This window comes from Ictalurus punctatus, chromosome 12 (assembly GCF_001660625.3).
Source record: "Ictalurus punctatus breed USDA103 chromosome 12, Coco_2.0, whole genome shotgun sequence".
NCBI lineage: Eukaryota > Metazoa > Chordata > Actinopteri > Siluriformes > Ictaluridae > Ictalurus > Ictalurus punctatus.
Genome location: NC_030427.2, coordinates 15,980,960 through 15,993,710, shown reverse-complemented (window position 1 = coordinate 15,993,710; position 12,751 = coordinate 15,980,960). Strand labels below are relative to the sequence as shown.

The 12,751-nt window shown below is 38.2% G+C and overlaps 1 protein-coding gene across 2 annotated transcripts in view; it reads left to right on the top strand.

The window, feature by feature from the left end:
* dgke (diacylglycerol kinase, epsilon) overlaps positions 1 to 12,111 on the top strand; it is a 14,192-nt gene extending 2,081 nt beyond the window's left edge. The window contains exons 3-11 of one of the 2 annotated variants that reach the window (XM_017481738.3): positions 97 to 216; positions 398 to 541; positions 3,096 to 3,253; positions 5,013 to 5,061; positions 5,150 to 5,263; positions 5,364 to 5,435; positions 6,430 to 6,557; positions 8,111 to 8,222; positions 9,157 to 12,111. In XM_017481738.3, the coding sequence (XP_017337227.1) occupies positions 97 to 216; positions 398 to 541; positions 3,096 to 3,253; positions 5,013 to 5,061; positions 5,150 to 5,263; positions 5,364 to 5,435; positions 6,430 to 6,557; positions 8,111 to 8,222; positions 9,157 to 9,369 (1,110 nt within the window). In that variant the 3' untranslated portion in view covers positions 9,370 to 12,111. Of the gene's footprint in view, positions 1 to 96; positions 217 to 397; positions 542 to 3,095; positions 3,254 to 5,012; positions 5,062 to 5,149; positions 5,264 to 5,363; positions 5,444 to 6,429; positions 6,558 to 8,110; positions 8,223 to 9,156 lie in introns of both variants that reach the window. The other variant, XM_017481739.3, reaches the window with a different exon arrangement.
* The last annotated feature ends 640 nt before the right edge of the window (positions 12,112 to 12,751 follow it).

The following is a 12,751-nucleotide window of genomic DNA, read 5'->3' as shown; positions in this document are numbered from 1 at the left end:
GTTCTCTCTAAAAAGTAGTACCATATCATAAAGGTCCAGATTTTTTAAAATGTAATTGTATACAGTCAAGATGTGTGCGTGTGTGTATGAGATTAGCTTGCAGAAGTGTGTGGAAGTGGGTGGAGCCCCCTGCTGGTGCTCGCTAACACACGCAGTGGAAACAACATGGGCGAAGAGCTGCTCGGAGAGTTTCGAACCCTACTCAACCCGGTGCAGGTATCTCAGTCTCGATGATGTGACACAAAGAGTGCTTTCGTGTTCTGCCTCCTGATTGGTCAGAAAATGTTAATTTTCTAGAACAGTAGCCCTGATAGTAGTTAAGCACTCAGCTTATTCACAGGGAATTCTCATTTACTGTGTGTGTGTGTGTGTGTGTGTGTGTGTGTGTGTGATCTAGGTGTTTGACCTGTCCGAGATCTCACCTTTGAAAGCTCTGCAGCTGTGCACTCTGCTGCCTCCTGGCTGTGTGTGTGTGCTGGTGTGTGGAGGAGACGGTACAGTGGGCTGGGTGCTGGATGCCATCGATGCCATGAAACAGAAGGTACACACACACCGCTTCATGATGTCATCACAAATGTAATGTTAGAATATCTCCGGTTCCTCAAAACAATACAAAATCTACATGCGTCAGAGTCGTATCACACGCCGCTGTTTAAATTTTGATGGAAAATTTTTCTTTCTGTGTGGTGTCTACGTGACGATGCAGAAATAAAAAGATCACAGCTGCACTTGTATGAAATAACTCTATGCATTTTTTATGTTTGGTGCACAGGTCATAGTGCTCACAGCAAGCAGTCAACGATAAATAATTGAAGTACTATTTTGTTTGGATTATCAACTAATTATTAATAAAATAAAATAAATTTTATATAAATAAAATTTATATAAATAAATAAAATTTAGACTAAAAATGTAAGTGTTTTACATTCTGTCTCATTGGAGGATTTTCCCTCTACGGTTAATTGTGACTAATTATGACTTATTTATTTATTTTTTTAAGAAGTATTACTATGGAAATTTTCTAGCACCGGTTCTACCTGATGAGAAGGTTAACACACGAGAAGATAGGGCTGCAGAATTAATCAAATATCGATTACGATTTTGATTTCCCACGATTAAATGAACATGATCGACTGCGATATTAACGTTTAAAGGTCGTCCTTCGCTAATCAAAAACTCCGCTGCAGATCAAATCAAGCTCTTCCTACACTTGCAGCCAATCACCATAGAGCGGCGCAGGGATGACATCATTTTGTAGTGCCAAAACCCCGAAATGGACTTAGCGTTTTAGCCCTCAAGCTGCCAGCTTTGCTTCAAGCTCCAGCGCTTTGCGCGAGGAGAAATCATGACATTAACATGATTAATAGCACTACAGAGGTTGTCAGGGACATTAAACGTCATAACGTAGGACGGGAAAAAACTTCGCAGATAAACTCAGGGCTCTACAGTGCAACCATTTCACTCGCGTTTGTGACTGAAAAGTATCTTGTGCGACTGAATAAATATTTATTCGCACCGGTGCGAGTGACCTGTTCGGAGTTGTATAATACAATTGGGATAAAAACTACAGGAAGTCCAAAATGCATCTACACCGAGCAACAGTTGCTTTCACACTGCTTTTCATCATCTCAGTCTGAATAACTGTGTAAAAACTGCAAAGAATCCATTATGATGACAAGTAACACTGTACATCATCTGCTTCAACTTCCCGATCTCACAACTGCCATCTTTATCGATCAGGCAAAATGGCGACTGTAACCTGCTCGTGTAGCCACAGCGGCATCGGGCGGAGTAAGTTAATAATAATGCTAACGCTAGGTGAGTTTAATTCAAAGTTCTTTATTAAAAAATTCCTCACCAATCATAATCAAGAGTAGCAACTGTTCAGTCTGTACACATATAGCACGCTGCAGCTCTCCTTCACTAATGCTAGTTCACTTCATTTAAACTCACGGTTGCCAGATATCACTAGAAAAGTCAACTCCAGTTTCCATGTTTTGATTTAATCCCCCAAAAACACTATCAGCAGACATGGACACTGTACTGGGGAAACCAATCTAAAACTGATAAACAAACAAAAATAAAACTACTAAAATGTAAAAACAGAAAAAGTTTCATTACTATGGGTTGCATTTACTATCAATTTGACATTAAGCTTAGTTCGCTATTTCCTTAGAAAGGTATTAGCCTTTTTCCTAATATGGATAATTTTTGTGTTAGTCTGCTTTTAATTAGGACTCATTTATTTAAAAATAAATATTTTATGCTTGTTTATTTATCAATTAACCAACAGTATCTCGTTGCTATTATTTTAATTCAATTAACAGTGACCATGAGCAGAGAGCTTATTTAACTGTTTATGATAGACCTCCTGGTTAAAGTTTAAACAAAAATAGATTGGTATCTGGATCGGTATCGGCTGTAAAAATCCTGATCGGTGCATCAGTAATGAACACCATTAAACTAAAGCGCTTTGCATCTGACGGGTCAATGAACTCACCCAATCACATCCCTTATGAGATTATTCAGATATATACACAATATACACAGAGTGGTTCGAGAACTGACTCCAGCCCAGAACCATGACAGCGGAAAATGTCTAATAGTGTAGCTTTAAATATCTATAAGAGGAGCAGACGTCAAACACTGAACATTGGTGTTTATTGTATTTGTTTACAAGGTGGAACAGGTTAACAGTTGCATACAGTCTGTAAAATTAACTGAAAAGATTAAATTTAGTTTTTCAAAAGGTAAATTAATTTGTCATGGCTCACATTTTGTTCCTAAATTCTGTCATAATTGACCAGCTCAAGTTTTATCATACCTACTTGTGTGTTATATTGTGGCATGAGAAAACTTAATAAATGTGAAAGTGCAGTAAAAATATGTTGTCACTAAAATCAATTAATAATCATGATTAAATAATCGAGATCTCAATATTGATCAAAATAATCGGGTTTATCATTTTGGCCATAGTCATGCAGCCCTATGAGAAGATATTATGAAGATAGGAGAAAGAGTGTTTAACGATCATGTTGTTGCTCTTCTTGCTCTCTTTCTCTCACTATCTGTCTGTCTGTCTTGTCTTCGGTCAGGGTCAGGATCAGTTCATCCCACGTGTGACCATCCTTCCTCTCGGGACGGGGAACGACCTGTCTAACTCTCTGGGCTGGGGTTCGGGTTACGCTGGTGAGATTCCTATCGAGCAGGTGATCAGGAATGTTCTGGAGGCTGAAGTGGTCAAGATGGACAGGTCAGTCTGCACACTCACCGAGACACAGCCTATATACGTGTCGAGTTTATATATATGAGAAGAATAATATTTAATATAATGTATATGATCAGTGCTGGGATCACACTGACATCTTGCTTAATTGATAAATCGGCCTGCATTAAAGTTCCACAATTGTGTTGTTTATCAATAAGAATTTTGCTTATGTTAATAGATGTGGCGCTTGTTTTAACACCAAGGAAACACACTGTGGAACATTTAGAGGGTGCTAGGAACTCACCTGAAAACAAAATTCTGCCATTTGCCTATTTTCTGCCCATATAAAATCGTATTAATCCGTGCTATTTGAATTTTAAGCACTTTAAAATTGGCACTGATGACAAAATTTGACACAAATTTTGAAAGATGTAACCTCACATTTTTTCTGATTTTGTACTGCCATCCTCGTCTCTAACAGCTATCATTATCATAGCCATAAAAATAAAAATGTCAACATATAAAATTTCCATTTAGTAGCGTACGCAATAAAAACATGAACAGCTCTGAAGCGGAGCCCTGTGGGTCACCATGTTTAAAGCACCGCTCAACTAAAGCTCATAATTTCTGACCTCTATCTAGGGAAAACCAAAGAATTCTTACTTAAATTCAGGATGATGTCCGATGTCGTGTACTGTACTGTGACGGTATGTACTGAATTTGATGCAGTACCTACTGCACGGCTGTTGAAACAGTACGTACTAATCAGTATGTGTGTGTAGTATGACTACGATCCCGGACATGTTGGTATTGTCATGTGACCTTCAACGTCGTCATAAACACAAAAATTTTAAAGGGGCCACCAGATTAAAGCAACCGCACTAACGGCAAAATGCGCATCAGGAAAGTGAACTGAATTAGTAATGTAATGTGGGCGGAGTTAACAGGCTGAAGTGAATTTGTTGCCGTTAGCTCGGCCGGTCAAGGCATGATGGAGATCACAAAAACGGTTTAATTGCTGTGACAACTGTTTTCTTGTTTAAACCTTCAACAAGTTAACAATTTATGCGGGTCTTGTTAAACAAGTCCTGTTTAACCAAGGTTTAATACTTAAAAAGGGCCGACATGCTGTCTTCCGCCATTTTCTTCTTCTGAGCTTGTCGGCTCCAGTCCCGTTGCATTATGGGAATTTTTGACTCGCATAGTGTCCATCGGTTGCACGCTGCAAAATCTCGCCGGAAGCAGTACGCCGTCCGTGTATTTCTCACCAACTGTTTCTCGCCTACTGAGAATTCAGACATACTACCCCTCTGGAGTACTGCTTTTTGCCTACTGTGTAGTAGGGTAGTACGCCATTTCGGATGCAGTCGATGTCCTCAGCATATGACATCAGGACAACATGGTCGCTCACGCTGTCAACAGTAAATAAAATATCACTTCACTACTATAAATGAGTTTACAGTAGTCTTTACTTTTGAGCACTCAACATAGACATATTATTTTGGTTCAGTTTATGACACTGAGTGTACAACTCGCTGTTTTGAGAGAGCTGGCTAGCTAATAAAACACGCTTTCATGAAGGTGTCTGTGTCTTTTCCCCATTTTGTAGCTCGAATGAGCTTCAATATTACAGAAGTTGAATGCAGCTTAAATATGGGATTCCACAAGGCTCTGTTTTAGGACCTGTGTTTGTGATTCTGCTAGATACCATTTTGAAAGCTGCTCTGATATCCAGTAGTATGAGCAGAAGACTTCTTTATTGGGTTATTTAACTGCATTGTATTTAACTGCATTCACACTTCAGGTGGAAAGTTCAAGTCGCCTCCAAAGGAACCTACTTCCGCAAGCCAAAGGTTTGGGCACTTCAGCATTACACATGTTTGTCTTCATTACTTAGTAGGATAACATGACTATGGCTCATGTGGCTCGATGTCTCGACAGGTTTTATCCATGAATAATTATTTCTCTGTGGGTCCAGACGCTCTGATGGCCCTGAACTTCCATGTACACCGCAAAAAGACGCCGTCCTTCTTCTCCAGCCGCATCATCAACAAGGTCTGGGAGATAGAACACGGACTATAATATTGTTCATTATAATCACACGTTAAAATATTACTTATAGACGCATGTGACGTCTCGTCTCCTCGTCTCACAGGTGGTGTATTTTCTCTACGGAACCAAAGACTGTCTGGTGCAGGAGTGTAAAGACTTGGACAAAAGGATTGAGGTGAAAATGTAAACGTCAATCACACAAAGTGCTCTTGAGGCACAAATATACTTCATTTTCACAACACGTCCGTGTGCCTGCGCAGCTGCCACGTCTACGTCATTGTTCACACACTCCAAATGACTGCAGGATACGTTCAGCGGCCATCTTGCGTGCATGTACACCTAGTCACTAGTCAACAGCAAGTCCAAATCAGTTTTTAAGTTGTTTTAGGCATGTTGGTGTGATCAGTTATGTGAACGTATCATTCTAAATGAGGCGAAGGTGCAAAAAAAAGCCATAACCTACAATATCTGTCATTTAGAAGATATTATATTATATATATTATATATTATATATTTTTGTATTAAATATATAAAATATGTATTTAGAAACTGATGAGTCGTCATGGTTTCTTAGCAACAGGACAGTCCAGTTTTGAAAGCGGGACACACCCACGGCAGCCATGTTACATGTCATTTCCAGACTGAAGCGATGAATAGAATTTACTATAATGGACGCAGTCTTTGGTGTGTTTTTTTTGCCTGCAGCAGCTATCAAGTTTTTCTACAAATGTGCGTCAAGTTGAAGTATGCAAGATCTCATTTTATATTCAGTTATAACTTTCATCATTTTATCGCAGCTTCAGGTAGTGTCCCAGAGCTCGTGTATTTGTCTTCCACTGTAGTGATAAATAAAATGAACTGCAGGGAAGTTTTTTTTTTTTTTTTTGCTTCTTAGTTCGTTTGTTTATTATTCAGTTGAGATTTTTATGTTTTTGCATACGGTATGCGTCTGGCAGCAATTACTGATTTCGGCTCTCGTAAATGGCGCCAAAGTCTGTCAGACCGGCCTTTAGATTGTTCAGACTGAGGTGTGATGTAATAATTACTGTAATTCTTTGAAATACAATATTGTGCTATAATGATAAACAGTGATATAAGCCAGAAGCTGTGTGTTCTTGATGGAAACTGGAGTTAAAACATACCCTTGTGTGTGTGTGTGTGCGAGACAGTTGGAGCTGGATGGAGAGCGGGTGCCATTGCCCAGTCTGGAGGGCATCATCGTGTGCAATATCGGCTACTGGGGTGGAGGCTGCCGGCTGTGGGAAGGGATGGGAGACGAGCCGTGTCCTCCAACACGGTAAGTCCTGACCGAACCTTCAAGAGCCTTAACGAATCACACCCTAATTTTATTTTATTTTGTTGTATTGTCCTGGGGGTTGTTTCTAAATGTCACATTCTGTCCAGTCTAGCATCTGGGGTGTTGGGTAAAATCGCCAATGCTTCAAGTCAGGACACTAACTAGAAACGTGAATTCTGGCATTTGGGGCGCAGGCTGAATTTCAGATGAGTGAAAAGATGTTGTTAATCTGTCTGGAAGACCATCAATATACTGCAGGTTCATCAGAAGTAAGATGACTGAAGAAGCAGGAGACCAGCAGCCAGGTTATAATAAAAGAGATGGTTCATCATGTGCACGATGACAACCTGGGCATTCTAGCCTAGACCAAATAAAAATCAGACACCGCCAGCTATTATACTTTTATACTGGTGTGTTCGTGCACGAGGACCATATACTGTAGATCAGAGGTTCTACTTTACATAGCTTTTATGATTTTTTTTTGTTTGTTTGTTTTATAACTGTTATGACTTTTTAAAAACTATATAATGGACAGGGAAAGAACATGAATGATCAAAAGTGTTTCTGAACACTGTAACTACTTTGAACAAGAGAACTAGGCTGTAATAACGTGGACTATTTTACATGTAAAACATGTTGCATTGCATTTGTCTTGCATTCTAAGACCATTCGTGTAAAAAATTATGTAAATTGGGAGGAAGGGCGCGTCTTATCCATGACATTGTTAAATCTCTCAGACACTCACTGAACAGAGCAGACGCAGAGAGAGGTGTGAGTGCAGCGGGAAAGCAAGATCTCACGCTTGCAGGACAGTACTGGCCATATTTGGAAAGTTAATAAGGTTTGTCCAAAAAGTGACTAGATGCTCTGTCTGTTCTTTTGGGTTTTTTTTTTGGTTTTTTTTGGGTTTTTTTTCTCTTGAACATAATTACGCCCCCTTCTGATCTCTCCTGGGTTGAGAACCACTGCTGTAGATAATACCCAAGGTTAAAAAAGGTAAATCATGTGAACTTTTATAAATCCTGATTGAACAAGTTGTGGAAATCACATTAAATTGAAATGATTTTAAAATGAATAAATAGTATATCCATCAACAAATAATTATGATTGGGGGGGGGGGGGGGGATAATCCCACAATTCCTCCCTTTGAATGACTCTAAAGGCGTTCATATAAAGCAAGATGAAACATCCTGTACTGTCCTACAAACTGTAACCACGGGCCAGGTGATTATCCATCTACGCATCTCAAAAAGTCTTACTCGTCTACCCATGTAACAAGCATAAAATAATCATATCATGTTAAATGCAAGTGTCGGGTCACACGTGTTAACCCACCAACTAGCATGTTAGAGTACATTCTGTTGCTATCTATTGTAATCAATCAATCAGTTACAACTAAAAGGTCAATTAGTTGATCAACTTCAGATTTAAGCCACATTTCTGTACTATATAGCTTTAGTAATGTGTTTTGTGCCATGTGTACTGATTTAATCCTGTGTGTGTGTGTGTGTGTGTGTGTGTGTGTGTGTGTGTGTGTGTGTGTGTGTGCCCAGGCTGGATGATGGGCTGCTGGAGGTGGTCGGGGTGTTTGGATCGTTCCATTGTGCTCAGATCCAGGTCAAACTCGCCAACCCTGTTCGACTGGGCCAGGCACACACAGTGAGGGTGAGGATCGTGTGTGTGTGTATTAGCAGATTTGATAAGTAATTATAGACACACTCATGCTATGAGTAAATGCACTTTAATCATTACTATAAAAATTTCACATTAATCAGCTCTTTAATGGTTATTTTGTAACATCGATGGAAATTTGAATGGGTTCTATATAATATAAATAATGGCAGTAAATAATCTCAGATCAGATATAATGTGTTCTGTGGGTGGAGTAAAAGCTCTATGGCTGCAACAAAGAACCAAAACATTATTGTACACATTTAAATAACAAACTAATTATGGTCATGAATTGATCTGGAATTTATTTTTACTACAAAAAGTCTAGAGTCTAGAGAGACTAAAGTCTAGAGAACCCCAGTTCTAGAGTATGAGAAGTGAACCACTGAGTTAGCCAGCTATATTTAAAGAAGCGGGTTGTAATATTTTTTTATTAAATAAACAAAAAATGTATCATTTAATTAATTATTTTAAAGAATAGAAAATCTGTGACCGACTTTATTTTTGTGCAGTAACTCCGGATCATTTAATAGTTTCAGGCATTTGGTTAAACACTTTTCTGGTCCTGAAATTAGCTCCTCCCTCAGCTGGAACAGAAGTGGTCAGCCATAATCCTTTTTTTTTTTTTTTTCTTTTTTTTTTTTTCCTCTTCTAAAAAGGCAACTTACTAGGCATGTTTCAGCAGCGTGCTTATGTCAGTGCACATTCACAGGCAGTAGAGGGCACTAAATATCACACACTATCCCTTTAATCACAGAGATGTCAGCAGGATGTTGTACTGTGCAGTTAAAACAGGTGTTTTAAAAAGTGATGTCATATATGATGACGTGTGTGATTGGATGAACTAATTTAACCTTAATTGGTGTCATGTGATTATCATGCCTTATGGCTCGTTAAGATGTTTATGATGTGCGTGTTGATCATGCAGCTGGTCCTGAAGAGCTCACGCATGCCGATGCAGGTGGACGGAGAGCCGTGGGCTCAGGGCCCATGCACCATCACCATCACACACAAAACTCAGGCGTTCATGCTGTACCACAGCTCCGAGCAGACCGACGATGAAGAGTCCAGCGCTTCGGACACTGAAGGGCCATCGGGAAAGCATGCTCACGCTCCGGAGAACAGCTCAGAATCTCAGTGAGGCTTCGGCTGCGTCCCAAAGCCATGCGGCTGTAGCGGTCTGCTCTGGCTGCTTCATTTAAAATTCATTCATTTTTTTCACTGAATGACATTCACAAATCTAATTACAAACTGAAAGTGTTACGTTTACAGACCTGCCCACCTTCATGCACTCTTATCCGCTGCAATGGAAACCGGAGTGTGTGTATATATTCAGGGCTTACGTGCGTGCATTCTAATTAATTATTGTCTGTAACCCGTATTTTCTAGAATTAAAAGAAGGTGTGAATGTAAACATTTCCCGTCTCTACTATCTCACCTAAAACAAATACGCACACTTCTGTTTCTACCTTAGGCTTGGATTTTATGATTTAATAACATGCTAGTTTTTAGGTTAGCCTGTTTACTTACAAGCTAGTTTGTTGGTTATGCACTAATTTTTAGGTTATCCTGTTTGCTTAAATGTTTGTTTGTGGCTTACATGCTAGTTTTTAGGTTAGCCTGTTTACTTAAATGCTAGCTTGTTGTTTACACAGTAATTTTTAGGTTAGCCTGTTTACTAACATGCTAGTGTTCTTCTTGTATAATCTGGACTGCTCATATATACACTGTTTTATGGTGACCATCAAATGGTGGGGGGGGAAGCAGCCGCTTGTCTGTTTACATGCACACATTTGGGGAAAAATTGTTACGTAGAAATTACTAAGAAAGTGTGTATACACTGTAAAACCATGTGGTGGTTACCGTCAAACTCTGTGTATATGCACACTCCAGATTCTACCTGACACAAGTGGCTATATTGAAAATGTCCTGGGTTTTTTTTGTGGTGGTGTTGGTTTTTTAGCTACGCATTATTTCCTCTGCAGGGTTGGCAGGTCTGCATTAACAGCACTGTTTCTGAAACACTGAACATTATGATGTCACGCCGTATAAGCGATGATCACATGCACTGATTTTTGTCTCATTAAAAACTAGCTGCAGGAGTTTTTTTTAAGCTTTGCAAGCAGTTTTGTGCAATAAGAGCTTTACGCTTAGGGCCACAGGGCAGTCAGTTATTATATATTTATTATATATTTTATATACATAGTCCTGTTTGAGTCACATGACCTTCATTCTGCATTGTCTGCAATCTACATTTCTTTTTTTTGTTTTTTTTTTGGTCCTGAGATTTTTTTTTTCCGTTTACAAACCTGATGAATGTTTGAGTTTATGAATTTTTTCTACCACATTAAATACCTAATATTTTAGCACCATTAACTATATTGTCTAAATATGAGTATAATAGTCTTAACCAATTATCGACACATGTTTACTGTAAAGCTGTGAATTAACAGGACTAAAAAAACCCTTCACCTGTATTGTGTTGGTTTTTTTTTTTTTTTTTTTTTTTTTTACAAATTGCTATTGAGTTGTTTTATTTTATTTTATACACTGTCCTTTCCTGATGCACTGCTATAACTCACTGCCATGTGTTTTAGTTGCATTTTCCACTTGCACTATAGTAGAGGTGTGCGCGAACATTTTAAGAACTTGCTTGGTTTTAATTACCCGAAATATAAACCTATTAGCATATTTAAACCAAATTTTCTTTTAATGAAGATGAATGAATATAGTAGTAGACGCGTACTCAAGCAATCTGCCGCATTCAACACAGCTTTACCATACATGTTTGGCGCTTGTGGGTGTGGCCTGTTCAGCTGCTTCTTCTTTTTTTTTTAAGTTCCTATTGCAACATTAATAACTACTGTATACTGTATATCTTCTAAAACTATTTAGTCAAACACAAATTAAATAACACACTAATTAGCGTGAAAATTAGTTTGATTTACGTGTCACATGCTCGGCTTTGTACTAGCTTTGTTTTCAGACTAGATTAACAAAGCAAGCTAACTTTTCTAGCTACGTACTCTCACCAGAGGCACCAACGATCTCTGAAGAAACGTTCAGACTACACACGCTGTAGGATTGGGCCGAGGAATAATTTAATGGATTATTGGATTTTTCACTTTACAGAATTATACCAAATGTAAATTAGAAATAGCTGTTCCTATGGGTTGTTGTTGTTGTAATTGATGGTGTGCACACCTCTACTTTACATTGAATACATTTGTATTTAATTTAACTGTCTGTCTTTCGTGTGTGTGAGGCTGTAGTGCTTCTCTTCTGGATTTTAGACCAAAAAAGTTTGAAAAATGTCCTATTCTTTCCTTTCAATATATTGAATTTTAGGTTAAAATAATTTGCCTAACTGAGATCTTATCAAAGTGTGATTACTTAATACTAGAAATGTATAAATATAGTAGAAAAATCACTAAACCAATTAGCCCTATGTGTGCCCTATGTGAGATTTTCTGAACGATTACGAATTAGTATTTTTGGATATGCTAAGATTTTGGAGTTTAGGTTAGATTCCATTTGGCAAAAGTGTTATTTATTAAACTTTTTATTTAAGTTGGCAGACTGACAAACTCAAGAATTTGCTGTTACTTTGCAGTTCACCAGCTATATTAATTCTAAATATGGTCATGTATGTATTACTGAATCCAGCGAGATCGAAATCATACAGTATTCATTTGGCATTTATATCTAGTTGTTATCTTGCCAATATTTTACATTGCTGTTCTTGTTGCATTAAACATCTTCATGACACAAAGCCACAGATGCTTTGAGAGATTTCATAACAGATTGCACAAACGTTAATTTCTCTTTCAAATGTTGAGAAATTCTGAATGTGATTGATGAAATAAAGAATGAATGTCCAAGATTGATGTCTTTTCATCATTTCTTAAGTATTGTGATTAGCAGTGGTGGAAATGGCCGAGATACACTTGGGGAACTCTAGTTGGGGTTATATAAACATAAATATAAATACCTCTATAATATATAATAACATTACATGTATTTCATGTCGCCTCCAAACAATATGCTTTCTTGAGTTTTAAGACAGGCATGTGAAAGATCTATGAACAGCATTCATGAATTCTGCGTGGCACAAAACAAACACTGTTCATTCAAAAGAATCTGATTGGTGAGAATTAATAAACATGTAGGCTAACATAACCGTGGATGTAATATGAAGCAAGCTATGATAGTGAAAATAAATTAAGATGAATAAAGGGCGTTCAAAATAGATTAAACCTAGATCGTTTCTGGTACATGCACGCAGCTTTATACATATCAACGTTTCTACTATCGCGTCTGTTAAAGTAACTGTTTCTGTTAAGATTTTCAGCTCTGTTAAGACTTTACCCTCCCTGAGGTGGTCTGATCGGTGCTGTGAGGACATTCCCATTGGTTACAGCTTGTAGGTATTATGGCCAATCACGAACGTCAACATTGGGAAAACACATGCAGAATATCCCTGCTACGCTTATGTGCGGAACTCACTTGTGTAGGCTTTCGAG